The sequence below is a fragment of the Camelina sativa genome, chromosome 17, assembly GCF_000633955.1.
Source record: "Camelina sativa cultivar DH55 chromosome 17, Cs, whole genome shotgun sequence".
Classification (NCBI taxonomy): domain Eukaryota; kingdom Viridiplantae; phylum Streptophyta; class Magnoliopsida; order Brassicales; family Brassicaceae; genus Camelina; species Camelina sativa.
In genome coordinates this window covers 29,618,107-29,620,204 of record NC_025701.1, presented here as the reverse complement: position 1 = coordinate 29,620,204, position 2,098 = coordinate 29,618,107, and the positions used below count along the sequence as shown (strand labels likewise).

Here is a 2,098-nt window from a genome sequence, read left to right as displayed (position 1 = left end):
CAAAAAAGAGATTTGAGAGTAGTGGAAGAAGATGAGAGAATGAAAGAGTGATAGACTAAGAGAATAAGATAATGAGTATTTATAGGAAGAGAAATGATGAAAAATTACATTTAGAAAAATGAGAGTTACAATTCTAATTTATTGTTTTGTTTTAATACAATTGATTAATACAACTTAGTGGAGAAATAAATTTAATGCATAATTTATAGGGAGAAGGTATAAAGATTTCAGTTTTATATTATGTAAGTTAAATGTGAAAATTAATTGTTTTAAATTTGTGTTTTAACATAAATTTTTTTTTTATTAAAATTGCATTGCCAAGTGGACCAATAAGGAGAGATTGAAACTCTACTTTTATATATATGATTTTTTTAAACTATTGTTTTTAAAGTTAATGTTTTTAAACCAAAAGCAGATGTAAAAAGTTATTTTTTTTTTTTTAATATAATTTAACATTATTTAAAAAAAAAAAAGACTAGGAGCAGAGCAAAGCTTAGTTCTTCGTTTCCATTCGCTTATGGTAAAGATTGGTTGACAATCCTCGTTTTATTTATTAAAGTGGTTTTTCATGATTTTCGAATAATGATTGATAGGAGATAGAATGATTGAAAGCGTTGGATCCCCTTGTCAACATAGGACGGATCAGCCGTGTCACTGATGAGCTTCACTGTTGGCATTGAAGGAAGCTCTCACTTCCTCTTGCTTCCATGATCTATAACGATTACAGACACTGCTGGAGATTGTTCTAGGGGTCTGGGACACTATGAATACGTCTTTAGTATTATATAAGGTCACAATCTATTATACTTTCCCAAGCTAGTTTATTGTAATCGAATAGAAAACCGAACCAAATTAAAAATGGTTTTGAGTTCAACAAGAACTAAGTGAACCGAAGTGTCCGACCTCTAGTCTACACAAAACAAAACAAAACAAAAATTCGATTTTTTGCAGGTTAATATATTAATTTATGTGGCAGTTTACGATCAGTTAACGAGTGGATATGAGATAGCAAACGTAGACGAAACTCCCAAGTCATCATGGCCATGCGGGGCTCCTCCTCTCTTACTTTAAAATCTCTCAACAATTCAGAACAAATTAAACCAAAAGATTTCATTTTTATTTCAGAATTCAACTCGAATTTTTATCCAAATTCTCGCCTAAGAAGAAACAGAGCCTGCTTCAATGGCGGCCACAGCTTCAAACTCATTACTACGTTCTTCAAATTTCTTAGGATCCCATATCATAATCTCATCACCCACTCCTAAAACCACCAGAAACACTTCCTTCCCTTTCTCCTTCGTCACCCATCCCGCAAAATACCAAATCACTCGATCGTCTCTTCGAAACGAAGACACCAATTCCCCAAATGGTAAACCCAATTCGCCGCTATCTTCAAAAATAGCTTTAGCAGCGATTCTCTTCTCTTCGATTTCATCTTCCCCGCGAGCTTTAGCTCTAGTTGACGAACCACCTTCTCCATCTGTCGTTGTGGAAGCTCAAGTACAACAAGCAGTGAAGCCATCGACGTCGCCGTTGTTCATTCAGAACGAGATACTCAAGGCTCCTAGTCCTAAATCATCGGATCTTCCAGAAGGATCTCAGTGGCGATACAGCGAGTTTCTTAACGCCGTGAAGAAAGGTAAAGTGGAGAGAGTTAGATTTAGCAAAGACGGTTCTGTTCTTCAGCTTACTGCCGTTGATAACCGCCGTGCCTCTGTGATTGTTCCCAACGACCCTGACCTCGTTGATATCTTGGCTATGAACGGAGTTGATATATCTGTGTCTGAGGGAGAGTCCTCTGGGAACGACTTGTTTACTGTCATTGGAAACTTGATTTTCCCTATTTTGGCCTTTGGTGGACTCTTCTTGCTTTTCAGGAGAGCTCAGGGTGGTCCTGGTGGTGGTCCTGGTGGCTTGGGTGGTCCTATGGATTTTGGACGTTCTAAGTCCAAGTTCCAGGAAGTGCCTGAGACTGGTGTGTCATTTGCAGATGTTGCTGGAGCTGATCAAGCTAAGTTGGAGCTACAGGAAGTTGTGGATTTCTTGAAGAATCCTGATAAGTACACAGCCTTGGGTGCTAAGATTCCTAAAGGGTGTT

General features: G+C 37.6%; 1 protein-coding gene across 2 annotated transcripts in view; it reads left to right on the top strand.

The window, feature by feature from the left end:
• The window catches only part of LOC104758334 (ATP-dependent zinc metalloprotease FTSH 1, chloroplastic-like), a 3,768-nt gene continuing 2,724 nt past the window's right edge, over positions 1,055 to 2,098 (top strand). Inside the window, exon 1 of one of the 2 annotated variants that reach the window (XM_010481175.2) lies at positions 1,055 to 2,031. In XM_010481175.2, coding sequence (XP_010479477.1) covers positions 1,183 to 2,031 — 849 coding nt within the window. In that variant the 5' untranslated portion in view covers positions 1,055 to 1,182. Of the gene's footprint in view, positions 2,083 to 2,098 lie in introns of both variants that reach the window. The other variant, XM_010481174.2, reaches the window with a different exon arrangement.